This window comes from Gopherus evgoodei, chromosome 5, assembly GCF_007399415.2.
Source record: "Gopherus evgoodei ecotype Sinaloan lineage chromosome 5, rGopEvg1_v1.p, whole genome shotgun sequence".
Lineage (NCBI taxonomy): Eukaryota > Metazoa > Chordata > Testudines > Testudinidae > Gopherus > Gopherus evgoodei.
In genome coordinates this window covers 19,888,226-19,916,018 of record NC_044326.1, presented here as the reverse complement: position 1 = coordinate 19,916,018, position 27,793 = coordinate 19,888,226, and the positions used below count along the sequence as shown (strand labels likewise).

The window sequence follows — 27,793 nt, the reverse complement described above, 5'->3', positions numbered from 1 at the left end:
GAACTCGCTACAATAAAAGGAAAGTTCACATGTTTGGCATGCAGAACTTTCTCCAGGGGTGGTCCAAGACTGTGGAATGAACTACTCCAAGAATTAAGAACCATCACAGTCCTCACCACTTTCCATTCCAAGTACAAGGCACATTTCTTAGATCTTGCCTTCTTTAACATAAAATCAAGCAACCGATATATTTCTTAAAAAACCCATAATAATAAAATGAGAAACCCTATGAAAACAAGACACTCCACTGCACATGCCTCTCCCTCTGGAGAGAGGATGAGAGAACAAACAACACATGGCAGATGTATAGTTACATTGCTTAATGCACCATTGGAAAGTGCTTGGACACAACGGTGATAAGCGGGGCCGGCTCCAGGCACCAGCATTCCAAGCTGGTGCTTGGGGCAGCAATCTGCAAGGGGCCGCAGTCCCTGTTGTTTTGCCCCCAAGCTGCGTGCTGAATTGCCGCCGCAGGTGGGGGTGGGCAGTCTGTGTGCCCTTAGGGTGGCAGGCGCGTTTCCGTGTCTGCGGCAATTTGGCAGGAGCTTCTATGTTTAGCTGAAGCCGCCCCGGACAGCTAAACGTAGAAGCTGCTGCCGAATTGGCGCCGCCGTGGAAATGCGCCTGCTGCCCTAAGGGCACAGGGACTGCCCCCCCGCCGGCCTGTGGCGGCAATTCAGCGCGCTGCTTGGAGTGGCGAAAACTGTAGAGCTGGCCCTGGTGATAAGCATGGTATAAAAACCTATACAGAATAGAATAATGCTGCTTCTGCCAGACTTAAAGGGCTGATACATCCCTATTACTATGGGTTAAATGTCTGATATTATTCTATGATTCTAAAACTTATGCTCTAACATTTAACTTACATGAAAACAGGGGTTATTTCTATTTTCATGGTAATGAGGTATTCTTTCCAAAAGGTGCTGAAAACATGCTAATTAGTTTTTAGGTAAACACTTAATGATCAAACACTTAGTGGAATTGAGCAACAAACCTGTCATTATATGCAAATCAATGTTTTTGTAAACACAGACACAGGAGAAGCAGCAGAAATCCAACGTTATGGAGATCTGGTAGCTAATTCACAGTTAAGGTTGAAAATAGTTGCCTATTACAAGCCCCATATTCAATTCCTCCCCACTATCCCATCATGCACAAAAAAAGCCAGTCCCTGGAAATGTTTTATGTTACACCTTATGCTAAGGTAGACTATTTCTGGAAGGCTTGGAAAAAAAAAACCCAAAGGGAGGTTTAAAGTGTTGGAGTTTGTCACACGAGGTACAGACCTTCTGGGACCCAGAGGGAGAGAGCCCAAATGGTCATGGTTCTCCTAGGCCATAGTCTGACATTGCACTCCATATGTTTTATGGAAATATGATTATGAGTGTAAATATGATATAACTGAAATATGCTTTAGGCAAAAGGTCTCTTGTAAGGTATCATTACAAAGCTTATAATCTACTGAGTGTGTTCATCCTATTTGCATGTATGTATCATTCTTGTATCTGAAGCTAGAAATATGAAGTATAACTCTCAAGTCTGATTGTAATTATGCGAAGTGTGGGTCATTAATAGTGGTTTGGAAGTTTGATAGCTCCCGTTGACTAGGACAGTTTGTTGTAAATGGCTCTGTTTACTTGCATACCTCCCTGGGTACATGCAGACTAGCCTTGGAAGAATGAAGAATTAGGTCTCAAAGGACATGTGACCATGTCACATGATGCTGAAATCCATCTTAAATCTGGTGCTTTTCCATTTAGAAAGAGGGGTAGGGATCCAGAGAGACAAAAGATTCCCACCTTGTGCCAAAGCTATAAAAGCGAATGGAATAGAACAAAGGGGGCCGCTAGTCATGAGAAAGCCCCTAGTTACTACCTGAGCTGAAACTAACAAGGACTGTACCAGTGGAAAGGATTGGGCCAGACTAGGAAGGAGTCCAGTCTGTGAAAGAAGCTTATTGGAACATCTCTGAGGGTGAGATTTACCTGTATTCAGTTTCTTAATGTATTAGGCTTAGATTTGTGTGTTTTGTTTTATTTTGCTTGGTAACTTACTTAGTTCTGTCTGTTATTACTTGAAACCACTCAAAGTCCTACTTTTTATACATAATAAAATCACTTATGTTTATTAATCAACCCAGAGTAAGTGATTAATACCTCGGGGAGCAAACAGCTGTGCATATCTCTCTATCAGTGTTATAGAGGGTGAACAATTCATGAGCTTTATACAGAGTAAAATGGATTTATTTGGGGTTTGAATCCCATTGGGAACTGGGTGTCTGTGTGCTGGACATAGGTAACCTGCTGAGTGGTTTTCAGTTAAAGCCTGCAGCTTTGGGGGCATGGTTCAGACCTGAGTCTGTATGGCAGCAGGCTAGCAAGTCTGGTTCAACAAGACAGGGTTCTGGAGTTCCAAGCTGGCAGGGAAAACGGGCTCAGAGGTAATTTCAGCATATCAGGTGACAGTCCCAAGGGGGTCTCTGTTATTGGACCTGTCACACATAGTTTTCTAATAAAATGAGATGACATCTGCCTGGAATGGGAAAGTGTAGACACAGATGATCCTTTCAGGAGCTCAAAATGAAAGTGCAGGCAAGTCCACCCAATTTGCTGGAGTATAGTTAGGGTATGTCTATCCTGCATGTGGGAGTGAGCCACCCACCCTGGGTAGACAGATGTGCTAGCTCTGCTCAAGCTAGTGTACCACAGATATCGGTGTGGGTGTTGCAGCACAGGCAGTGGCATGGATTAGCCACCCAAGCTCAGACTCTGGGGGTTGGGTGAGTTGGTACTCTGGCAGCTAGCTTTTGACACCACCCATTTCACGATGTCCACAGTGCTATTTTTAGCATGTTAGCTCAAGCAGAGCTATTGTATGTCTGTCCACCCGAGTTGTAAGGCACACTCCAGCTGCCATTTAGACATATCTATAAAGGCTGTTCTGCTTTTAGGGCTGCTGCTGTATGCTCAACATTCCTTAAAGGGGAATTTCAAATGTACGTACTGTTGTTGGTTTATTTTATGATACACACTTTGTTACAGTAGCAGCCCAAGGAACTGAGGGCTTGAAGGAAGGTGTTTAACTTTTGTACTGGTTTCTAAAATAGAACATCAAATCTCTAGTCCACAAGAGGTTTGGGATTCCTCCCCCTTTTTTGGTATAAGAAAGGAGTTATCTGTCCTTTTATGGATAAGATGTGTTTCTGATCTGCTGGAGTCTCTAAATAGACTTTTTAAAAGTTTTCCTAATTTTTTTGGGGACCCTGTACAAAATACAGGCAAGAAGGAGTTAAGAACCCACCCTGCCTGCAGACAGCCAAAGTACCATGTCCCAGATCAGCTGTATGGAGAGAGACAAGATAGGTGAGACAATATCTTTTATTAGGCCAACTTCTGTTGGTGGAAGGCGCAAGCTTTCAAGCTTCACAGAACTTTGCTTCACGTCTGGGGAAAGTAACCAGTGTCTGACCTAAACACAAACTGGGACATATTGTTAAGCATAAGGGGTTCATATGTGCTGTAGGAGACCACTTAAAATGAAGTGGGAAATTAAGGGTTCGCAGGCTGCTGGCTGCATTACAAATCATAGAATCATAGAATATCAGGTTTGGAAGAGACCTCAGGAGGTCATCTAGGCCAACCCCCTGCTGAAAGCAGGACCAATCCCCAACTAAATCATCCCAGCCAGGGCTTTGTCAAGCCTGACCTTAAAAACCTTTAAGGAAGGAAATTCCACCACCTCCCTAGGTAACCCATTCCAGTGTCAAGTATCAGAGGGTAGCCGTGTTAGTCTGGATCTGTAAAAGCAGCAAAGAATCCTGTGGCACCTTATAGACTAACAGACGTTTTGGAGCATGAGCTTTCGTGGGTGAATACCCACTTCCTCAGATGCATGACATTCCAGTGCTTCACCACCCTCCTAGTGAAAAAGTTTTTCCTAATATCCAACCTAAACCTCCCCCACTGCAACTTGAGTCCATTACTCCTTATTCTGTCATCTAGTACCCCTGAGAACAGTCTAAATCCATCCTCTTTGGAACCTCCTTTCAGGTAGTTGAAAGCAGCTATCAAATTCCCCCATTCTTCTCTTCTGCAGACTAAACAATCCCAGTTCCCTCAGCCTCTCCTCATAAGTCACGCAATCCATCCCCCTAATCATTTTTGTTGCCCTCCGCTGGACTCTTTCTAATTCTTCCATATCCTTCTTGTAGTGTGGGGCCCCAAACTGGACACAGTACTCCAGATGAGGCCTCACCAATGCTGAATAGAGGGGAATGATCATGTCCCTCGATCTGCTGGCAATGCCCATATTTATACAGCCCAAAATGCCGTTAGCCTTCTTGGCAACAAGGGCACACTGTTGACTCATATCCAGCTTCTCGTCCACCCCCTGTCCTGATTTTTTACATTTACTATCTGGTCACCCTACCTACAGGTGATATGGTGTTTTTGTCTTTTATCGTCTTTCTATCTGAGTTCATTTGAAAGCATAGCAATAGTCTGGTTTCACGCACATAGTTGTTGCTGGGGCATTTGATGTACTGGATGAGGTACACCATTTGTTGTGATAGGTAGGTGGAGGACCTATGAATCTTGAAAAGTGTGTAGTGTGGGGTACTGATCATAACAGCAGTGGAAGTATGTCTGCAGGTTTTGCATCTGTTGTTCTGCCAGGGGTTGGTGGTGCTTCGAGTTGGTATGTCCTGGTATGTACTTTGGTGTGTTCTTTGGTTTTGCCTAAAACATGCCAATTTATGCACCTAAGGGTGTAGGTAGATACCTGCATTTGAAAATTTGCTTTTTATTTGTGTTATTAAACAATCAAAAACAAATTTAATTAACAAAATTCAAGGAAATGCTCATGGATGAGATTGTTCTATATTACAATAAGAATGGAGTGTCTCTTTGGATTTGCTAGCAATTACAGTCTCAATGACCTAGTGCAATATGGGACTCTGTATTCATAGAACCTTTTTCTATCTTTTCCCATGTTATTCCACTTACTTGTTTCAGGAGGGAAAATGAATGTATGAATTGTTAGCAGCAGTCATTTTAATCTGTAGCAGGGCGTCAACACTGACATTTAAGCACTCTCCATTGTCATGTTGACTGACACTGTGTGATGATGCAAGACACTTAAATGACCAAATTCTGGCTCCCTGCTAAAATAATTAAAGTAATACACACCTCACTGTAGCTGGGAAAATTACTGCCACTCATAACAGCAGTTTGCACATCTGCAACTGTATAATCAAAGTTCATTGTTAATGGATTTCCTCCTGCTGTTTGCATGTCTAGTGAAGACTTGAACAGTAGGAATTCAGCAGCTAGATCCTACTTACTACAAACACATACTGAAGAATATATATTTATGTATCAAAAACACTCCTCAGATAATATTTTGATGAACCAAAACTTTGCCCCTTCTATGACCAATTGTTTAGCTTTTCTAACTGAGTCTTGGCACAGTCTTCAGTAAAGACAAAGCAAGCAGCTTAGCAGACACCCATACCATAAATGAAGAAATTCCTGCAAAGAAAATGTCCTGGTGGAACAACAAGGTAATTAATGAGCGTGTAAAATCCTTTTACATTGTAATATATCTGTGACCTTAGAGGAAACACCAACCTAGCCTTGTCAAATCCTGTCTAACATTTTTATGAGCCTTAGCCTTCTTTTTGACTACAAGGAGACTTTGTGACACTTACAAAAGATTTTTGAATGTATTAGGTAAATTCTACTGCATGTAAAAAACAGCTGAAGCTCCTTTCTTTCCACAAACATAGCTGTGAATTGAAAGGTGATTCCAGGTGAATGTATGCTAATAGGCACATTATAAGCAGATGTCCAGCTTTGCTTTTGAAATCCCATTTACAGTTTACTTGTACTTGTTCTACCTAAACAAGGAGCTTGTTAAACTGTTAAAGGTTAAAATACCCAGGCCAGAAGCTTGGTTCACAGTTATCATAAAGCAATTTTATGGTGCCCAGATAGGGTTAAAAACTGCCACCTGAAAATGCCCCTGCACAGAGGGTGCCCCAGTGATGTGGAACTGGCTTAGACATATGCATCCTGGATATGAATGCCTGGCTGCGAGCATGGTGTCGCCAGGAGGGCTTCGGCTTCCTTGACCACAGGATGCTGTTCCAGGAAGAAGGACAGCTAAGCAGAGGTGGGGTCCACCTATCAAGGAAGGGGAAGAGCATATTTGGATACAGACTGGCTAACGTTGTGAGGAAGGCTTTAAACTAGGTTTGAAGGGGGCAGGTGACCAAAACCCACAGGTAAGTCAAAAACATGGAGACCTGGGAGAAGGGTTGGAATTTGGGGGAGCATGGGCTATTGTAGCAGGAATAAGGGAGAGACAAGACAGAACTGGTGAGGTGGGGAATCAAATCTGTATCTTAGATGTCTGTATGCTAATGCAAGAAGTATGGGGAATAAGCAGGAAGAATTCAAAATGGTAGTAAATAAACATAACTATGATGTATTTGGCATCACAGAGACTTGGTGGGATAATATGCATGACTGGAATATTGGTACAGCTTGCTCAGGAAGGATAGGCAGGGAAAAAGGGGAAGAGGTGTTGCCTTATATATTACAAATGTATACACTTGGACTGAGGTTGAGATGGATATAGGAGACCAACTTGTTGAAAGTCTCTGGTTAAGGATAAAAGGGATAAAAAGCAAGGGTGATGTCATGGTAAGGGTCTACTACAGACCACCTAACCAGGAAGCAAGGGTGGATGAGGCTTTTTTTAAACAACTAAGAAAATCATCCAAAGCACAGGACTTAGTGGTGGTGGGGGGGAGACTTCAACTACTCAAACATCTGTTGAGAAAAAAATACAGCAAGGCACAGATTATCCAACAAGTTCTTGGAATGTATTGAAAACAATTTTTTATTTCAGAAGGTGGAGAAAGCTACTAGGGGAGACACTGTTCTAGATTTGATTTTGACAAATAGGGAGGAATTGGTTGAGAATTTGAAAGTGGAAGGTAGCTTAAGTGAAAGTGATCATGAAATGGTGAGTTCATGATTCTAAGGAATGGAAGGAGGGAGAACAGCAAAATTAAGACAATAGATTTCAAGAAGGCAGACTTTAGCAAACTCTGGGAGTTGGTAGGTAAGATCCCCTGGCAAGAAAATCTAAGGGGGAAAACAATTGAAGACATTTGGCAGTTTTTCAGAGACATTATTAAGGCACAAGAGCAAACTATCCCACTGCATAGGAAAGGTAAGAAATATGGCAAGAGACCACGCTGGCTTAACCAGGAGATCTTCAATGATCTAAAAATCAAAAAAGAGTCCTACAAAAAAGTGGAAACTCAGTCAAATTACACAGGATGAATATAAACGAACACAAGTATGTAGGGACAAAATTAGAAAGGCCAAGGCACAGAACGAGATCAAACTAGCTAGAGACATAAAGGGTAATAAGAAAACATTCTACAAATACATTAGAAGCTAGAGGAAGACCAAGGACAGGGTAGGCCCCTTACTCAATGGGGGGGGGGGAACAATAATAGAATATATGAAAATGGCAGAGGTGCTTAATGACGTCTTTGTTTCGGTTTTCACCAAGGAGGTTGGTGGCGATTAGATGTCTCACATAGTGAATGCCAGTGAAAATGAGGTAGGATCAGAGGCTAAAATAGGGAAAGAACAAATTAAAAATTACTTAGATAAGTTAGATGTCTTTACGTCACCAGGGCCTGATGAAATTCATCCTAGAATACTCAAGGAGCTGACTGAGGAGATATCTGAGCCATTAGCAATTATCTTTGAAAAGTCATGGAAGATGGGAGACATTCCAGAAGACTGGAAAAGGGCAAATATAGTGCCCATCTATAAAAAGGGAAATAACAACAACCTGGGGAATTACAGACCTGTCAGTTAACTTCTGTACCTGGAAAGATAATGGAGCAAATAATTAAGCAATGAATTTGCAAACATCTAGATGATAATAAGGTGATAAGTAACAGTCAGCATGGATTTGTCAAGAATGAATCTTGTCAAACAACCTGATAACTTTCTTTGACAGGGTAACAAGCCTTGTGGATGGGGGGGAAATGGTAGACTTCGTATATCTTGACTTTAGTAAAGTTTTTGATACTGTCTTACATGATTTTCTCATAAACAAACTAGGGAAATGCAACCCAGATGGAGCTACTACAAGGTGGGTGCATAGCTGGTTGGAAAACTGTTCCCAGAGAGTAGTTTTCAGTGGTTCATAGTCCTGCTGGGAGGGCACAACAAGTGGGGTTCTCCAGGGATCTGTTCTGGGTCCAGTTCTGTTCAATAGCTTCATCAATCATTTAGATAATGGCATAGAGAATACACTTATTAAGTTTGCGGACAATACCAAACTGGGAGGGGTTGCAAGTGCTTTGGAGGATAGGATTATAATTCAAAATGATCTGGAGAAACTGGAGAAATGGTCTGAAGTAAATAGGATGAAATTCAATAAGGACAAATGCAAACTATTCTGCTTAGGAAGGAACAATCAGCTGCACACATACAAAATGGGAAATGACTGCCTTCTAAGGAGTACTGTCTAAAGGGATAGTGGGTCATAGTGGATCATAAGCTAAATATGACTCAACAGTGTAAGACTGCTGCAAAAAAAGCACACATAATTCTAAAATGTATTAGCTGGAGTGTTGTAAGCAAGACACGAGAAGTAATTCTTCTGCTCTACTTCATGCTGATTAGGCCTCAACTGGAGTATTGTGTCCAGTTCTGGGCACCACATTTCAGGAAAGATGTGGGCAAATTGGAGAAAGTCCAGAGAAGAGCAACAAAAATCATTAAAGGTCTAGAAAACATGACCTATGAAGGAAGATTGAAAACACTGGGTTTGTTTAGTCTGGAAAAGATTAGACAAAGGGTACACGATAACAGTTTTCAAGTACATAAAAGGTTGTTACAAGGAGGGAGAAAAATTGTTCTTCTTAACCTCTGAGGATAGGACAAGAAGCAATGGGCTTAAATTGCAGCAAGGGTGGTTTAGGTTGAACATTAGGAAAAAATTCCTAACTGTCAGGGTGGTTAAGTACTGGAATAAATTACCTAAGGAGGTTGTGGAATCTCCATCATTGAAGATTTTTAAGAGCAGGTTAGACAAACAGCTGTTAGGGATGTTCTAGATAATATTTAGTCCTGCCATGAGTGCAGGGGACTGTATTAGATGACCTCTGGAGGTGCCTTCTAGTCCTATGATTCTATGACAAGGGCTCTACACCAAGCCTTCCCCCAAACCCCTGGGACAGAGAATATGGAAAGTGTACTGGACTATCACTGTTCTTTGCTTATCACTCATATAGAGGCTCTTGGGAAGGTGAGCCATAAGGCTGCTCTAACTTACACCTGCGGCTGAATCAGCTCATAAACAGCCCAAGAATCTGGGGAGCACACCGGTAGCTTAAAGCCACTTTTGCCTTACTTCTCCCTCCTTGCCCAAAATGCAGGAATGAAATAAATGAGAATCAGGCCTCAGCTGTGCAACCTTGTACATGTGTTTTGCCTCTTCAGGGCTTGTCGGCATGCCAACCTGGTTTTGTGTGATACCGCTGAATGCAGTCAAACACTCAGAAAGGTATGGACTGCTGGTGTGCTCATCTGTAGGCCAATAATTGGAATGTTCTTCCACTTCACATATCATTGCTGATTTCCAAACTGTGCCAACAATACCAGTGGTTAAAGGAACATGGAATGTGCACCTAGGTAATCTCTCAAGTGTTTGTAAGCATTCATATAGTTGCCTTTGTAATTGATGCCATAGTTTCCAGTCTAGTAAAGCTAAAGGCTGATACCCTAATAATTTCTCAGGCTTCACTTTCTGTTTTGTTTGGTATAATCAATTATATGCTCACTTGATATGTTATTTTGTGAATAGCATAACTCATAGACTCATAGATTCATAGACTCTAGGACTGGAAGGGACCTCGAGAGGTCATCGAGTCCAGTCCCCTGCCCTCATGGCAGGACCTAATACTGTCTAGACCATCCCTGATAGACATTTATCTAACCTACTCTTAAATATCTCCAGAGATGGAGATTGCACAACTTCCCTAGGCAATCTATTCCAGTGTTTAACTACCCTGACAGTTAGGAACATTTTCCTAATGTCCAACCTAAATCTCCCTTGCTGCAGTTTAAGCCCATTGCTTCTTGTTCTATCATTGGAGGCTAAGGTGAACAAGTTTTCTCCCTCCTCCTGATGACACCCTTTTAGATACCTGAAAACTGCTATCATGTCCCCTCTCAGTCTTCTCTTTTCCAAACTAAACAAACCCAATTCCTTCAGCCTTCCTTCATAGGTCATGTTCTCAAGACCTTTAATCATTCTTGTTGCTCTTCTCTGGACCCTCTCCAATTTCTCCACATCTTTCTTGAAATGCGGTGCCCAGAACTGGACACAATACTCCAGTTGAGGCCTAACCAGCGCAGAGTAAAGCGGAAGAATGACTTCTCGTGTCTTGTTTACAACACACCTGTTAATGCATCCCAGAATCATGTTTGCTTTTTTTGCAACAGTATCACATTGTTGACTCATATTAAGCTTGTGGTCCACTATGACCCCTAGATCTCTTTCTGCCATACTCCTTCCTAGACAGACAACTCAAATCAACGTAGTTTAACTCTACTTACCATGGGGTCCATGCTACACAGTATTGACAGGAGATGCTCTCCTGTCAATTGGGTGACCAGACAGCAAGTGTGAAAAATCGGGATGGGAGTGGGGGGGTAATAGGAGCCTATATAAGAAAAAAACCCCAAAATCGTGACTGTCCCTATAAAATCGGGACATCTGGTCACCCTACCTGTTGACTCCTCCTACTCTTCTTGATCCGGTGGAGTACAAGAGTCAACGGGAGAGCGATCTGCAGTTGATCTGGCAAGGCTTCACTAGACCCACTAAATCGATTGCCAATGCATTGATCACCACTCGTCGATCCCCCGGTAAGTATAGATACAAACCCTAAGATACACAATTTAGCCGCTCCACATAGAGAATGAGATTTAAGGAAAGATATTGTGAGGTTAGTGTATTGGTTAGGTGGAAATGAGAAACCACTGTAGTTGCTATCTAGGATGATTCTAGTGATATGGAATTGTTTCTGATTAACTAGAAAGTGAATGTTGTGGCGGTAAAGCTACTGTTCCAGATACATGATTTTGGGTCTAAATATTTGGTGCTCAAAATTTATTCACAACAAAGAGCCTGTACCAATATGCTAAGGATACTTTACAACTTGAAATTCAAATTGAGTAGATTTGTATGATGTATATTAATTAGGGCTGTCAAGCGATTAAATAAAATGAATTGTGATTAATCATGTCATTAATTGCACAGTTAAAGAAGAATAGAATACCATTTATTTACTTTTTTGGATATTTTCTACATTTTCAAATATATTGATTTCAATTGCACCACAGAATACAAAGTGTACAGAGCTCACTTTATATTTATTTTTATTACAAATATTTGCACCGTAAAAAACAAAAGAAATAGTATATTTCAGTTCACCTAATACAAGTACTGTAGTGCAATCTCTTTATAACGAAAGTTGAACTTACACATGTAGAATTATGTACAAAAAATAACTGCATTCAAAAATAAAACAATGTAAAACTTTAGAACATACAAGTCCACTCAGTCTTCACCACTTCAGCCAATCAAGTTTGGTTAGAATTTGCTGGAGATAATGCTGCCCGTTTCTTGTTTATGTCACCTGAAAGTGAGAACAGGCATTCGCATGGCACTGTTGTAGCCAGCATTGCAAGATATTTATGTGCCAGATGTGCTCAAGATTCATATGTCCCTTCATGTTTTAACCACCATTCCAGAAGACATGCGTCCATCCTGATGATGGGTTCTGCTTGATAACAATCTAAAGCAGAGCGGACTGACGCATATTTATTTTCATCATCTGAGTCAGATGCCACCAGCAGAAGGTTAATTTTCTTTTTTGGTGGTTTGGGTTCTGTAGTTTCTGTATCGGAGTGTTGCTCTTAAAACATCTGAAAGCATTCTCCACACCTCGTCCCTCTCAGATTTTAGAAGGCACTTCAGATTCTTAAACCTTGTGTAGAGTGCTGTATCTATCCTTAGAAATCTCACATTGGTACCTTCTTTGCATTTTGTCAAATCTGCTGTGAAAGTGTTCTTAAAATGAACATGTGCTGGGTCATCATCCTAGACTGCTATAACATGAAATATATGGCAGAATGCAGGTCAAACAGAACAGGAGACATACAATTTCCCCCAAGGAGTTCAGTCACAAATTTAATTAACACATTATTTTTTTAATGAGCATCATCGGCATGGAAGCATGTCCTCTGGAATGGTGGCCAAAGCATGAAGGGGCATATGAATCTAGCATGTAAATACCTTGCAATGGTGGCTACAAAAGTGTCATGCATATGCCTGTTCTCACTTTCAAGTGACATTGTAAATAAGACGCAGGCAGCAGTATCTCCTGTAAATGTAAACAAAGTTGTTTGTCTTAGTGATTGGCTGAACAAGAAGTAGACTGAGTGGGCTCCGAAGTTTTACATTGTTTTATTTTTGAGTGCAGTTATGTAACAAAAAAAAATCTACATTTGTAAGTTACACTTTCACAATAAAGAGATTGCACTTCAGTACTTGTATGAGGTGAATTGAAAAATACTATTTCTTTTGTTTATCATTTTTACAGTGCAAACATTTGTAATAAATAATAATAATATAAAGTGAGCACTGTGCACTTTGTAGTCTATGTAATAGTAGAAATCAATATATTTGAAAATGTAGAAAAACATCCAAAAATTCAATAAATGTCTATTGTTTAAGTGCAAATAATAGCAATTAATTTTTTTAATCGCAGTTAATTTTTTGAGTTAATCGCCTGACTTAATTGCAATTAATTGAGAGCCCTAATTTGAACAGCAAGATTGAAATCCTGCCCACATTGAAGTCAATGGCAGAACTCGTATTAAATGGAATCAGGATTTCACCCCAAATCTTTCTTTCTCACAAATAACAAGATATTAGCAACGATGTAATATTCTAAACATCTCTATGGTATTTTAAACTAACTTTAATGCAGCTGCTCTTCCAAGTGCTTCTCTGAACAGGGAAATCTGCTCCAGTTTGTCTAGAAGAAGTTGTTCCTTGGCTTGTTTTTCATGTATTATCTGGTCTCTCTTCTCTTCCTCTGCCTTCTTCTGTGCTTCTTTCAGTAAAGCTAGACGTTCACGCAGTTCCACTATTGACATTTCACCACTGAAGCCATAGCCAGCAGTCTACAGAAATTCAAAATCAGTGAATGGAAAGAGAATATTTTGATCAAATTTCAGCTCATATTGACGTCATTGAGAGTTCTGACTTCAATTAAGCAGGATTTGGCCTTAACTTACTTACAAGCTACTTTCTATGGCATAGAAATCATTTTCAGAGATATATCATAATACATGAGGCTAAGATGTGGCAATACAACTTCTCACAGAAGAAATCTCATTTAGGAAACAAACTGAACTAACCACAAATATAAAAGGCCAGTTTTATCTGGCCAGAAGTGATTCTAGATAACACAACATCCAGTTTTAAGAGGAAGTTTAAAAGGTAACAGCATCATTTTAAAATTGGAAAACTGTGAAGTCTGTAAAACCAGAAGGGAATATACATTCAAATTTAAATACTGAGAGCATTTGTTTGCTATTATCAGTTTTTCCACTTGTGTGGAAGAGTAATCTAACTGCAGATTATAGGCCAGATCCTGCGACATATTGAGCACCTGCATTTAACTGCTGAGATTACTAGGAGTTAACTGTTCTGCCCCTGGCAAGATCAGACTCTTAATGTCCAAGGCCAACATTTTAAAATCTGAGTGCCTAAAATTAGGCACTGGATTTAGGAGCTCAAAAAGAAGCAGCCAGAGCTTCAGGGGTGCTGAGAAACCACAACCCTCATTGAAGTAAATGGGAGCTGCAGGTGGTCAGCACCTCAGAAAGTCAGGACACTTCTAAACAGAAGTTTAGGGGTTTGATGTTTTTAGCCCAATACCAAGCCATATATGAGCAGTAAAACCATCTGCTGTGCAGGAATAGGACCCTTCACATATTTACAGGATCACCCAGCTATTGTACCTCAAAGACTTCTAAAACGCAAACATCAAAATTATGTAATCATCACACTGAGCTTATAAGCAATCGCTCTTCCAGAAGGACATTGCTGGGTCTTGACACCATGTGCACCACTACCTCCACCCTGTACTAATGCAATGCATGTGGGTGGGTGTGTGTATATAGACACAAACATTGGGCTTCTGTGTCATTTCCTTTCCAAAACTGCATCAGTTTCACACCAAAAAACTACTATTTTTGTCTATCCTGATGCATTTTAATTTTCACATTTCAAGATGCATATCCTTGAACTATGCCCTCATCTACTGTTTGACCCAGTCAGTACATTGTTGCAGAGCTGTAACACATGAAGTGAAAGGGAAATGCTTTAGTGCAGGATGGAGATTCTGGTGGTGGTGTGTGAACTTAATAGGGAGACTGAGCAATGTCCTTTTTTGGAAGAGGATTTGCTTAGAAGCCCAATGTGGTGACTGAATTTCAGAAATCTTTGAGGGGTGGACCTGGAAGTATATGAAGGGGCTCCTTTTCCTGCACAGTAGATAACACTGCTGTTCAAGTAACTGGAGCGCCACCAAGTGGATAGCTGGGTACATTAAAGATTATGAAAGTAAGTGAGAATTTCATGGACTCAAATTCTATTTCATCTAGATTGAAAGTGTATTTTTACAAAAGAGAAATGCAGGACAAGCAACTAAAATGTACTAACTCAAATCGGAGTCACATCTTAAGCATTACTAGGAAATTATAATGTAAACATGAGAGTTCTAATTCCTTTCTTTATCTGGTTGTAATTTGAGTGGCCAGCTCACTTTTAGCAAACTTACACTTAGCAAGGGCTTCCATTTGGCTTGATTTGGAATGAGTATTTCAAGTATGACTTCAAATGTGTTGTGTTCACCTGCTGTTTGAATCTCCTCTCAGGAATGAGTTAGATAGGAAACCATATTTAAAGCCAAATACTGCCCTTGAATTAGGGTGACCAGATAGCAAGATTAAAAAATTGGGACGGGGTGAGTAGAGGAGGTAATAGGTGCCTATATAAGAAAAAGCCCCCAAAATTGGGACTGTTCCTATAAAATCGGGACATCTGGTCACCCTACCTTGGATATAAATGGGATCAATGGCAGCTGTATGTGAGGAGCTGAGTGCAAAATTTTGCCCACTGTCAATGGCAATGGAATGAACTGGGCCTATAAATGAGAAAGCACTGGAATTCCATCCCTTTCATTTTAATGAACCAGATAATGAGCACTGCTCCACAGTAGTATATGGGATTGAGAAAGCTCTGTAATTCCAAGCCCTGACTATATTAAAGAACTGCACCATTGCACCGCTGCTGCTCAGACTGGTTCAGTCATAAAAGTGCAAGCTGCAATGTGAGCACACAAGAGAGCCTGTTCAGGATTCACAGCACTCCCTGTAAACACTGCAGGGCTTGTGGATTGTTGACTCTTTCCCACATCCCCAGGACATAGGTATATAACCTCTGAGACATAATGTCTATTTGTAGTTGTTCACACTTTCGGCTTGCTCCATTGTCTGCTTTAAATAGCTTCATCCATATGAAGGTCTGTATATGCACTGTGAAGAGTAGGGTCTGTGCTCTAGACTCATAGACTCATAGACTCTAGGACTGGAAGGGACCTCGAGAGGTCATCGAGTCCAGTCCCCTGCCCTCATGGCAGGACCAAATACTGTCTAGACCATCCCTGATAGACATTTATCTAACCTACTCTTAAATATCTCCAGAGATGGAGATTGCACAACTTCCCTAGGCAATCTATTCCAGTGTTTAACTACCCTGACAGTTAGGAACTTTTTCCTAATGTCCAACCTAAATCTCCCTTGCTGCAGTTTAAGCCCATTGCTTCTTGTTCTATCATTGGAGGCTAAGGTGAACTCCTGATGACACCCTTTTAGATACCTGAAAACTGCTATCATGTCCCCTCTCAGTCTTCTCTTTTCCAAACTAAACAAACCCAATTCCTTCAGCCTTCCTTCATAGGTCATGTTCTCAAGACCTTTAATCATTCTTGTTGCTCTTCTCTGGACCCTCTCCAATTTCTCCACATCTTTCTTGAAATGCGGTGCCCAGAACTGGACACAATACTCCAGTTGAGGCCTAACCAGCGCAGGTGGATACCGCCTTTGGCTGATAGTGCTCCAAGGGAGAAGGAAGTTCACTTTATTCTTTTTTTCTTTGGTTATTCATTTTTTTTCCAGATAAATTGGGTTTCTCTATTGTTTTTTCTGTTCTTATTTTGTTAGGTTTATACTTGCTTTGTATGTAATGATCCCAGTTTCATTCTCTTGTGTTTCCCTTCAAGGTCCCAAGAGACACTGCCCAGCCAGTTCTCCCTTCTTGTCCCCACTACTAATGGAGTGTCCCTCACAGGGAATTAATAGCTTCTTTGGGAAGCAGGGGGTAGGGAAATGGGATGGGGGAGAAGGGATATAAGTGGATTTTGGAGAAGCATGGCGAGATAAGATGGTGCATTTGTTCAGGGATCTGAGGAGACGGTGAGGGGTACCCATGCTACTAATAACTCAGGTCTGTTTTCTGTTTTTAGATCTCAGGAGTTTGGGAGATACTGCTAAGGCAGCATATGCTCTGCTGCACCAGCCATGCCCTCTCCATGGAAAGAAGAACAGCATCTCTCTGTTGGTTTCTGCTAACTAACCATTAGGGATTTTTTTCTTTTTGTTTTTCAGCTGAATTCCTATGGACGAAAGGAAAAACTGAAAGAGAGCAGTTCTGATTCTTTAAAAGTGCTAGTCAACTTTTATTTTGCTTTATCTTTTTGTTTTGTTATGCTGCTCTGGGTATATGGGGAAGGGGCAAGGGAGGAAGACGAGGTCCTGGGCAGAGTTGAGACCAGTCCAGTTTTGCATGAGGTGCTTTTGGGCCTGTATGCAGCCAGTAGGTGGCTGGCTTGAGAGGTGGTGGAGCCAGTTGCTAATGTTGTCACTGAAGGGTGGGTAGGAGCATTGTGGGATTGTGCTGGGAGGTCTAATCGCATCAATACAATAGCCATGCTTGTATTTCCTGTCCAGAGACACAGTATAGGAGGCACCGCTTTACTCAGAGTCAGTGTAGTCACTGCAGTGGTATGAACACCTCTACATCATTCCAAGCTCTATGTGTGGACATGAGAGCCCCAAGTATTGACAAAACTGATACTGTGAAGGTAGATAAAATCTAGGGGGCTCTACCTGGCAGTGTCTTAAGAGACATGTTATAGGATGAAACCGGACTTAACGGCAAAACTCCCAATTACTTCAATGGGGTTAGAATTTCATCTGTGCTCATGATGTTTTCTCTTATAAAGTTTTCATTTTATAAACTTTGGGGAAATTCAGGTTCAGATTTAATTTTTCAATCCAAGCTGCATGTCCTGGGCTCATCCAACAGCAATATTTTTGTTTGCAGTATAATTCACATCTGTGTGAAATGTAAACATGCCTCTAAAACAGTTATTTTTTCCTTATGAACCTACCTGGGTTAAGTCAACAAACTTGTTCCTAAAGAATGGCAGAGATTCTATAGCTCTTATCTGTTGAATCAATTCATATCTTTTCCTAAGCTTCTCCTCCTCTTCTTCCAGAGCTCGACGAAGAAGTTCTCGGCTCTCTTCAGACACTTCCTGAACTGAGAGAAAATAAAACAGCCCATGTTAGCTGCACGTCTGATGCTGCAATACATCTGGAGATGAATTCTTGTACATGTGTGAATAATGACGCTATTACTGATCTGACTATACTTCAGGTTGTTACCCTTCCCTGGTGGGAAGGATGATTAGAGAGACTAATAATTACTTTCCATCTCTAATATCTGTGATTCTATGAGACTGACAGACATAGAACTGAAATAAAAAGCAGTTTATACTTACAGTTGACACAACTGGTATGTAGTAATTTATTTTCTAGTTTAGACTCAAGAGACCAAAAAATAGGAAAATGCGTAGTTTCATTGACTTAAAGTACAGACTCTGTAAAGCATCAAATATTCATAGCTTTCCAAGCTGTATGTACTCTGGAAAGCTATGGATTCTGGCTCATTGCCAGGCTCACCTATCTAGGATAAAGACTGGCTTACTCAGTCCAACCCAGAAACCTCTTGGTGCCAACTGGCAGAGGGCACAGAGGGTGTACAGAGTTTTACAGGGATCCCCTGGGTCAGATGTATGCAGATAAAGTTTACCAAAGGGTGGCATGTGAAGTCTCTACCAAGAGCCAAATAATATTGCAAAATGTATGTACAGATTAGGGTGACTAGATGTCCCAATTTTATAGAGTCAGTCCCGATTTTTCGGTCTTTTTCTTATATAGGCTCCTATTATCCCCCACCTGATTTTTCACATTTGCTGTCTGGTCACCCTCGTACAGATAATGTTTAAGAAATTATGTTCTTAAAGTATATGAGTTAAGGCAGGTCACCAGACGATGATCAATGTGCTGCTGTCAGGTAGGAGGGAAGAGATGCTTCTCTCTCTCTCTGGCTGATCATGTGTGCATTGTCACTTTCACAATGGAGGCCTATTTACAGTCTGACCCCAATGCTAATGAAGAGATTGTGAAAGTGACAAGAAAGAGGCACACAGGAGAGTGTCCTGTTTATGAGTAAAGACAAAGATAAATGGGGGCACAAGGGGACACCCTTGGATCTTTCCACCGAGGAGGCAAGCTAACAGCATGACTTGTCTCATGAAGGGAAGACCGCAGCCAAGCCTGGCTGTAATACACTGGAAGGATTTTGGGTGAGCTTTGATCTATAAGACATGACAGTAACTAGTTAAGTAAATGTAGGTTCTAAAATGTGTTTTTATTTTATATGCAACCATTTGTTTCCAATATTTATACTTGCTATCAATAGAATCTTTATACTTTGTTAAACAAACTTTAACTATAAACTTCCCTAAGTGCTGAGTGTTAAGCAGAGCAGTAATGTGAGGTTTGTGTGGTAAGCTGGGGCATGGTGCTCCTTTGGGAGCAGTGAACCTGTGAACACTGTGAGTGTCCAATGAACAGAGGATGGACACTCCAGGGAGACTCTCAGAGGGCTTACGGTTGGAGTGTGCCTATTGCTAACCTGCAGAAGGACAGCAGGGCCTGCATAGGCTGAGAGGGGAATGCTTGTGTTGCCCCTTGGCGAGTGGAGTTGGGGAGCTGACTCATGGCAGGCAAAGACAAGGCTTCCTCACATGAATGGCAGGTGGTAGTGAGGTACCTCACAGCCCTGGGGACCCTTGGGAAGAAACACACTCAGAAGCTAAAAACAAGAATTAAAATCTGAATGACAGAGGTATGACCCTATCCAGGCAGAGGAAAGCTTGTGCATGTGAGGGCTCATCTTCTGCACTTTATACCTCTCAAGGCTAGAAACTGCCTATTCCTCCACTAGGTGTTAGTGCAGTCCTATAATGGAGTAAGTACAATGCATATCTTTGGATGGAGGAAGAGACCAGCTTCATGACCAGCATTAAGTCATCTGGGCTAAAATATAAACTAGAACATCCCCTTGGAGAATTGTGAGAGCCAGCAACATCCACTCTCTCCACTCCAATCACTGCTCTGTTTTTTCACCCCCAATGATTTATTCTGGTATAGAGAAGGAACCATCTCATATCTCAGTGGCTGCTTTCTTCCTCTCCTCAGCTTGGAAGAGGCCAATAAGGAATTATGTCTTTAAAATTTTTAGTTGGCCCAACAAGTCTTCTCTTTATGACACTGGGGACTCAGTATGAGTCACATGAATCTGATCACCATATACCTGTATGGCAATCAGAACCGGCAGTCACATGTACCGCTGCTGGCAGGAGTGTAGACTGGTAGCTTCAGAATGCCTGATTCTTCATCTTCCCCTTTAGCACAGGGAATAATTTCTTGGGCGAGTAGCTTAGATGCTCTTTTCAGCTAGAGTGAGCTCAAAGATTCACTTATTACATTGGGTCCACTTATTTATGGGAACATATATTCTGGATTTCCCCCACTCTTCTTGTTCAACAAAATTAAGACAAAATGACTCTTGGAAAATTTGCAATCATCTCCTAGGGGTTTGGCAACACAAATACCTATTTGTCGTTTGTACTTCTGAAGCTTCATTCGGGCTTGCTTCACATTTTTATGTCCTTCCACTACCTGCTCCACCAACTCTCTCATTTCCTTCTCTTCCTGAAGACGTTTCTCTGCATACTGGTGCATCAATTCTGCTGTCTAAACCCCAAACAAATAACAGGCCAGTAAAGAAACTGATAAAAACAACTCTGCTCTCTTTGCTGCAAGCCTTAAAAAAGGGCAAGGACAACTGGATTAGCAGGACTGCAGCCTCTACAAAAGTAACAAGTCTGTAAGGAGGGAGGGAGACAGGAGGGAAACCCCAGTTCAAGGATCCTGATTCTGCCTCATTCTCCAACAGCAGTTCTGTGGGGTTTGTTGTAATTCTATATAACTCTAAAGCTTATGCTGAAATAAATTTGTTAGTCTCTAAAGGTGCCACAAGTACTCCTGTTCTATAGCTGCAGTAACCGCTATGTCCCCTTTACAGGAAAACAAACATGATAGGATGTTCAGAAGGCCACACAGATAGCTATGGGGAGGGGAAATTCATTTGCACCATCTCCGTAAACAAAGGCCTTGGCTACACTGGCACTTTACAGTGCTTCAACTTTCGCGCTCAGGGGTGTGAAAAAACACCCCCCTGAGCGCTGCAAGATACAGCGCTGTAAAGCCTCAGTGTAATCAGTGCCGCAGCGCTGGGAGCGCGGCTCCCAGTGCTGCAAGCTACACCCGTAGAGGATGTGGTTTACGTGCAGCGCTGGGAGAGCTCTCTCCCAGCACTGGCGCTCCGACTACACTCACACTTCAAAGCGCTGCCGCAGCAGCGCTTTGAAATTTCAAGTGTAGCCATACCCTTATAGACTCATAGACTCTAGGACTGGAAGGGACCTCGAGAGGTCATCGAGTCCAGTCCCCTGCCCTCATGGCAGGACCAAATACTGTCTAGACCATCCCTGATAGACATTTATCTAACCTACTCTTAAATATCTCCAGAGATGGAGATTGCACAACTTCCCTAGGCAATCTATTCCAGTGTTTAACTACCCTGACAGTTAGGAACTTTTTCCTAATGTCCAACCTAAATCTCCCTTGCTGCAGTTTAAGCCCATTGCTTCTTGTTCTATCATTGGAGGCTAAGGTGAACAAGTTTTCTCCCTCCTCCTGATGACACCCTTTTAGATACCTGAAAACTGCTATCATGTCCCCTCTCAGTCTTCTCTTTTCCAAACTAAACAAACCCAATTCCTTCAGCCTTCCTTCATAGGTCATGTTCTCAAGACCTTTAATCATTCTTGTTGCTCTTCTCTGGACCCTCTCCAATTTCTCCACATCTTTCTTGAAATGCGGTGCCCAGAACTGGACACAATACTCCAGTTGAGGCCTAATCAGCGCAGAGTAAAGTGGAAGAATGACTTCTCGTGTCTTGTTTACAACACACCTGTTAATGCATCCCAGAATCACGTTTGCTTTTTTTGCAACAGTATCACACTGTTGACTCATATTAAGCTTGTGGTCTACTATGACCCCTAGATCTCTTTCTGCCGTACTCCTTCCTAGACAGTCTCTTCCCATTCTGTAAGTGTGAAACTGATTGTTCCTTCCTAGGTGGAGCACTTTGCATTTATCTTTATTGAACTTCATCCTGTTTACCTGAGACCATTTCTCCAATTTGTCCAGATCATTTTGAATTTTGACCCTGTCCTCCAAAGCAGTTGCAATCCCTCCCAGTTTGGTATCGTCCGCAAACTTAATAAGTGTACTTTCTATGCCAACATCTAAATCGTTGATGAAGATATTGAACAGAACCGGTCCCAAAACAGACTCTTGCGGAACCCCACTTGTTATACCTTTCCAGCAGGATTGGGAGCCATTAACAACTACTCTCTGAGTACGGTTATCCAGCCAGTTATGCACCCACCTTATAGTAGCCCCATCTAAATTGTACTTTCCTAGTTTATCTATAAGAATATCATGCGAGACTGTATCAAATGCCTTACTAAAGTCTAGGTATATCACATCCACCGCTACTCCCTTATCCACAAGGCTCGTTATCCTATCAAAGAATGCTATCAGATTAGTTTGACACGATTTGTCCATGCTGACTATTCCCTATCACCTTACCACCTTCCAAGTGTTTGCAGATGATTTCTTTAATTACCTGCTCCATTATCTTATTCTCAACTGTTTCTCGGAGCACATAAGGCAGGGGTGGCCAACCTGTGGCTCCGGAGCCACATGCGGCTCTTCAGAAGTTAATATGCGGCTCCTTGTATAGGCACCGACTCCGGGCCTGGAGCTACAGGCGCCAACTTTCCAATTTGCAGGGGGATGCTCACTGCTCAACCCCAGGCTCTGCCACAGGCCCTGCCCCCCCCTCCACCCCTTCCCACCCCCTCCCTGCAGCCTGCCATGCCCTCGCTCCTCCCTCCACCCCCCAGAGCCTCCTGCACCCCACGAAACAGTTGATCGGGAGCGGGGGGGTGGGAGTTGATGGGGGAGCTGCTGACGTATTACTGTGGCTCTTTGGCAATGTACATTGGTAAATTCTTGCTTCCTTCTCAGGCTCAGGTTGGCCACCCCTGAAACAAGGAGTGACCTTCTGCACTGGTCATGACTTACTGAGGGCTTGTCTACACAGGGACACTCGGGAAAGTTAAGGTAACTCAACTAAAGATATGGAGTCAAGGCACATTTGTTAAAACGTGTATGGATGCTCTTATTCAGAAATAAACACCGCATGAATTTGCTGTAATTTAATCTTCCTCCAAAGAGGAGGCAAATTTACTCTTGAATGAAAGCATACATACCCATTTTAACTTATACTCATTGACTTCACACCCAGGGGTGGCTCTAGACATTTCGCCGCCCCAAGCATGGCGGCATGCCACGGGTAGCGCTCTGCTGGTCGCCGGTCCTGCGGCTTCGGTGGACCTCCCGTAGGCATGCCTGCGGAGGGTCCGCTGGTCTCGCGGCTCCACCGAAGCCATGGGACCAGCGGACCCTCCACAGGCATGCCGCTGAAGGCAACCTGCCTGCCGCCCTCCCGGCGACCGGCAGAGTGCCCCCCGCAGCATGCCACTCCAAGCACGCGCCTGGCATGTTGGGGCCTGGAGCCACCCCTGTTCACACCGTTAGCTGATTCTGCTTAACTGTCCTGAGTCTCCCATGTAGACATGTTTTATTCTCAGGCAACCCTGATACAAGGCTGCCTTGAACTATGGTCCTGTAATGAGCCTGCATTACTTTTCGATAATACATAGAAAACATATTGTCAGCTACCATCTGTATTGGCTTGTGAGAGGAGATGAATTAGCCCAAAGATTGTGCACTTGGAAGTGTATTTCATGAAACAATTGTGCAGCATAAAATATGCATGCACATCTCTAAAGTATTCTCTCTGGGCTTCCCCACCATTGAGGTTCTGTATATCCCAAGCAGCATAGAGCAGCGGTTCTCAAACTGGGGTCCGCTCCAGGGGGTCTGCGAGTCATCTCCGGGACCACCGGCCCCACTGATCAACTCCTCCCCCTTCCTCCCAGGGTCTCCGGCATGCTGCAGAACAGCTGTTCAGCGGCATGCAGAAGGTGCTGGGAGGGAGGAGGAGCGAGGATGGGGCCTGCTTGGTGGAGGGGACGGAAAGAGGTGGGGAAGAGGAGGGGCAGGAGTGGAGCGGAGGCAGGAAGAGGTGAGGCAGGGTGGGGCCTTGGGGGGAAGGGGTGGAGTGGAGGTGGGGCCTGAGGCTTAACGGGGACTGAGCACCACTGGAGAAAATTAGAAGCTGGTTTGTGGGGCCACGAAAAAATTTAAATCAAAATGGGGGTCCTTGGGTTGCTAAAGTTAGAACTGCTGGCATAGAGCATGTCAGGTGGGCTCAGACATCTGACAGACTTTTCGTTGCCTTGATCCCATTCAAACACTGTAACATCATTATTCTTCTACTAATGAGTACACTGAAAACAACTGCCTTTAATCTCTTAATCTCTGCACTTCTTAGTCACACAGAATCGGAAATACACGATAACAAGAGATTCAGAAGTAAATATTTCTTCTTTCTGTTTTTACTCACTTTAATAAACCCATATTCACTATCAAATCCAATACTAGAAAACTTTTTCTTTCCCAACATACTAGAACTTCTAGGGATGTAAACTAAAGCATGAGATTTTTGCACTAGTTGCAGACTCCAGTTAAATACAGAGACCTACTGTGAGTGAACTTCTGTACATTGTTATAACAAGCTGTTTATTGATATAAAGCTCAAATCAAGTCTGGTCTATTCTGTAATGCTTTACCTCTTCTCTCTTTAGTTCAGCTTTCTTCTTGTTTTCCTGAATTACATTCTGACGTGCTAGAATTGCCTCCTCGTGACTCAGTTTCCCTTGTAGCCTCCTACACTCTATCTCAGCCAGCTGTTGTTCCAAATCTTTTTCACGCATCTGTTTTTGCCATTCCAGGAATTCAGATGGGTCATGTGCACCTCGTAGCAAACTTTCAAGTCTGGGAAGGAGAAGAAAACCCTTAACTCTAGGTTCTTGTATTTGAATATTTTGGCTATGAGCAAATTCTGCTTTTCAGCTAAAACATTTCTTTAAAAACTTTGAGCAAAACCCATTTACCTGTTTGAGTTACCCCTTCAAACATGGTTGACAGGGCTGGCCTTATGGGTGAGCGACATGGGTGACCACCCAGGGTGCCAGGGTTAAGAGGGTGACAGTGTCCGGGCACAGTAAGAGGCAAATCCCCACCAGACAGGCTCCACTCCCCACTTGTGGGTGGTTCGTTGGCCTGTGTGGTGTCCTGGCTTGGCAAAGGAGGCAGGGCAGGTCGGGCCAGCTCCCAGCCCAGGGAGGGATGGAAGTTGCAGGGGGTGTTGTTGCAACTTGTGGCTGGGGAGGGTCTGCCCTGGGGGGTGAGCTGCGGGAGCCCTGGCAGGTCCGGGGAAGTGCCCTGCAGGGCAAGCAGGGCCAGGCCTGGACTTGCCCCTCAGGCTGTGCCATGCACTGGCTGGCACTGGGCTGGGGGCGAAGACAGCGCCGAGGGAGAGCTGCTTCTGCCCAATGTCTCCTGTGCTCACCCCAGGCTGCCAGCTCTTATGGTCCCCCGCCCATCAAGAAGGACTATCAAAACTAAACGGGCCATTGGGGAACCTCATGATACAAACACTTGGTTAATGTCCCTCTCACACCCATGAAGGTGCTACATGCAAATAAGCTTGTCCCATCAGTTTGAATTCTGGAAGAAGGAAATAAAGATAGCTGACATGAATATTTTTCTTTTTGCTCTTTGGACTCTCACAGGGCTGGAGCTCTGAAACAGAAGCAGAGATCCTCAGCGTCAACCTGAGTTAGTTCTAAAAGACATATGGTACTGACAGATTACTACAACCCTGTCACCTTTTGGAACCATAGCGTGTAACTTATTTGTGTATATGTGTTTGCCTGCTTTAACCTGTAAATAACTCTCATTTCTTTTCTTAGTTAATAAAGCCTTAGTTAATTTACTAGAGGATGGGCTACAAGTGTTGTGTTTGGTGTGAGATCTTAAGTACAAATTGACTTGGGGTAAGTGACTGGTTTCTTGGGACTGGAAGCAATCTGAATATTTTGTGATCTTTGGCATATAGCAACCAACTATCACAAATCCAGCTTGCCTGGGTGGCAAGATAGGCAGGAATGCCCAAAGGGACTGTCTATGACTCCATGGTAATACTGTTATAGTGCTTAATGAGTTTTTACTGGGTTGGTGAAATCTAATTATAGAATATGCCACCCATTTGAGATCTCTGCTCTACCTTTTTGACAGTGTGCCCAGAGGCTGGCACTCTGGGTTGTGAACCACTCCACACACATGACAGAGGGACACCATGCAGGCATCTCAGTGCTATGCAATTCATGCTTTAGCATAGCATAGAAATTTCATTCTCTGTTTTGATGTAAATTATTCTCAACAATAATAGTGATGGAATGCCAAATTTATGTGGAACATAGGTAACCTTGGCTAAGATTCTTAAAGGTATTTAGTTGCTACTTCCAACTGAAATGATGGGAATTAGATACCTAAATACTTTGAGGATGTGGGCTCTTGCAACTCAAATGAGTGACACCCCTCATTTTGAAGGGGTCACTCATTTTAGTCACATTTGACAGGTCTAAATTTAATCCTTAGCTTCATTATGTTCACTTCTAAAAGCTTTTGTGGAAGGCTGGATTCTTCTAAAGAGGTTAATAATGTTTTGCACTAAGCCTGCTAACTCAGGTTAATCATTTGTATTAACCCAAACTGACAATAGTCTAGATTTTGTCTCTGTTGAAATTACCAGTGATAATGTTATTTATTTCTAGTGGAAGAACACAACCTGCACTGTCCATTCACTCTCTCCTCCCTCACCCCCAATGATTAACAGGTGAACTAAAAACCCAGACTAATGCCTACTATGTCCTTTATTGTCATGGAAGCAGGTGAGTAACCAGTTTGAGTATAAATCTCTGAGTACAATAGCCCACATTCAGCTCAAATGTAACTCCACTGAAGGTAACAGACTTACAAGAAGAATTATTTGACTTATTTGTTTTCCTTAATGAATACACTGCAAGTACTTGAATGGGTATGAACATAATCTATTTGTATGTACAACTATGTACATGCATAGATGTGCATGTGTATAATTACTTATCCAGTATGATGTACTTATGTGTTATAAACCATGATTATTCATGGGGCATGAATGCTCAATTAGAAGTCACATTGTACTCTACCTACAATAAACAAAAGTCTTCATTGTCATTCTAATGTAGTCTTTAATTTCAGTCCAATCTGCTCATTATTAATCACGCAAAGTTTAAGATGCCTTTAACAGATTCATTATATTAGTTTAGCTGCAGTTTACTTAGTCTCCCTTAATGTGCTCTCTGTGTCAAAGGATGTATAAAGGAGCTGGGAAATACTATGTACAGAAAGTACCTGTTGAGTTCTTGTTCCATTTTTCGCTGGTAGAGGGCACCTTCTCTTAAGATTGCTGCTGCATTTAATTTAATAGGTACATTGTCAATCTATCAGGAAAAGGAATGCATACACTATATTTAGCAATGTGAATCATAAAATGGACTACAGAAACAATTCAAAGGGTTAAATAAATCAATCCATGGCAATTCAATCACTTCAGATCACCTTCAAGATGAAGTATAAATTTTGCTCAAAGCATTAATCTGACATTCACAATGGATTTCCATGCTCCTCATAAACCACTCAAGCTGTTTAAGCAATCAGCCAGGTCCCTGAAGTGGATTATAAATTTGTGATCACTCCCTGGGCCATGTCAAATCATATATAATGTGTTCACTTCCTTTAATTTTTTTAAACTCTTATATACTCATGTACATGGAAACATTCCAATAGAAAAAAAAGATTCCAGTTGATTTGGACAAAGATATGATTGCCAGCTGCTTCCAACAGAAAACATCTTGTGTGTCCACCTCTGGGAGAGTTGAAAGGAAGGAAGATCACACACATGTTCCAATAAAGTGTAGTACTTTTCATCTGAGGAGCTCAAGTGTTTTGCAAACATTAATTTATTAACCTTAATATATTTCTAGGTGACAGTATCA

At 42.2% G+C, this 27,793-nt stretch overlaps 1 protein-coding gene across 2 annotated transcripts in view; it reads right to left on the bottom strand.

Annotated features, from left to right (window-relative positions):
- CFAP99 (cilia and flagella associated protein 99) overlaps positions 1-27,793 on the bottom strand; it is a 92,631-nt gene that overhangs the window by 9,066 nt on the left and 55,772 nt on the right. For both annotated transcript variants that reach the window (XM_030565192.1, XM_030565191.1), the window contains 5 exons: positions 27,150-27,238; positions 24,482-24,686; positions 20,204-20,345; positions 17,630-17,781; positions 13,087-13,292 (listed from right to left, as the gene is read on the bottom strand). In XM_030565192.1, coding sequence (XP_030421052.1) covers positions 13,087-13,292; positions 17,630-17,781; positions 20,204-20,345; positions 24,482-24,686; positions 27,150-27,238 — 794 coding nt within the window. The remainder of the gene's footprint in view (positions 1-13,086; positions 13,293-17,629; positions 17,782-20,203; positions 20,346-24,481; positions 24,687-27,149; positions 27,239-27,793) is intronic.